This window comes from Meleagris gallopavo, unplaced genomic scaffold (assembly GCF_000146605.3).
Source record: "Meleagris gallopavo isolate NT-WF06-2002-E0010 breed Aviagen turkey brand Nicholas breeding stock unplaced genomic scaffold, Turkey_5.1 ChrUn_random_7180001950555, whole genome shotgun sequence".
NCBI lineage: Eukaryota > Metazoa > Chordata > Aves > Galliformes > Phasianidae > Meleagris > Meleagris gallopavo.
The window spans coordinates 22,967-24,312 of record NW_011211877.1 but is presented as its reverse complement, the minus strand read 5'-3'; the positions used below and the strand labels follow the sequence as shown (position 1 = coordinate 24,312).

The 1,346-nt window shown below is 55.6% G+C and overlaps 1 protein-coding gene across 1 annotated transcript in view; it reads right to left on the bottom strand.

The window, feature by feature from the left end:
• Positions 1-1,346, bottom strand: part of LOC104916890 (E3 ubiquitin-protein ligase synoviolin-like) — a 9,202-nt gene that overhangs the window by 5,312 nt on the left and 2,544 nt on the right. The window contains 3 exon segments of the mRNA XM_010727931.2: positions 225-273; positions 363-515; positions 1,005-1,178. Of these exon segments, the coding sequence (XP_010726233.2) occupies positions 225-273; positions 363-515; positions 1,005-1,178 (376 nt within the window).

The following is a 1,346-nucleotide window of genomic DNA, read 5'->3' as shown; positions in this document are numbered from 1 at the left end:
ACACACACACACCACATCCCTGCTAATTAAGCACCGAGCGCTCATTAGAATAACGAACCTGCAGCTTATCAGCCCCGCCAGCCCCACGCCTGGCTGCCCCATGCAAATTCAGCCCCAGATTATCTCTGCCAACCAGCTGGGGGTGCACAACAAACCCCAAACCCAAGGGGAAAGACGCGGCCCTGGCGCTTATTATGGGATGGGACCCCGAAGCTTTGACTCACAGATGATGCGGAAATGGAAGAGCCAGGAGATGTTGGGGCTCCTCTCCATCTGTTAAAAGGGGAGGGGACGAAAGTGAAGCCCAGCCCCCTAAAAACGAACCTTTTTAGGGGTTTGTAAAGGTTTATTTCAGGGCTCACAAAATCCACGCGGTCGTCGGCCAGCCAATGGAAGCATTTGAGGAAGAGGAGGAGGGTGAAGAGGGCCACGAAACGGGGGCTGAAGTCGTCACGGAAAACAGTGAAGGCCAGGCAGGTCTCGGTGACGGCGTACCAGGAGCGCTCCATCAGGTGCTGTGGGGGAGCCCCAAAAAACCCCGTCAAGCCCCCCCCCAAAAAATCCCACAATTCCATCACACGGCCCCATCCCGAAGGAACTGCACCCCTCCGTGGAGAAACGAACCCCGAAAACTCCAGAACGTGGCCCCAAATCGGTGGGATTTGGCCCTTCAGGGTTGGGAAAAGCTCTCAAGATCCACAACGTTGACTTAACCCATCAAATTTAACCCAAACCACCAGGAAAAAATACCCTAAATCCTACAATTTCGACTCGTTCTCGGAGCTTTCAGTGGCTTAGAAGTAAAATAAACCCCGAAATCCACGCTGCTGTGCTTTCCCTACAAAATTCAGCTGCTCAGAGGCAGAAAAAACCCTTAAATTTGTAACGTGCTCCCAACCCTGGAGGCTTCAGCCCCTCAAGGAACAGGAAACGCATCCCGAACCCCAAAATCTCCCTTTTTTCCCCCAAATCCCCCCCCATTTCCGCCCTCCCCACGCGCTCACCTCCATCTCGGCCGCGCGCAGCTGCCCAAAAAACACCTTGCCCATGAATTTCCCCAGCAGGAACACCAACACGAAGGCCTGGATGTACAAAACCTGCAGGGAGAGACCCTCAAAGAACCCCAATCTGGGGCCGGGGGGGGGGGCTGAGAGCCCCCAGCCCCATTTCGGGGCTCCCTATGGGGCGGATCGGTGCCTCAGTGGCCGCTTTTGGGTGGAAAATGAGGCTTTTTGGGTGTCAGAAAGCAGAAGTGAGGCCCGGCGTGACGGGAGGCGGCGCTGAGAGGGTTGGTTAATTGCTCATTAAGCGTAACGAGGCCGTTAGGAAACGCTGCAGGTGGAGGG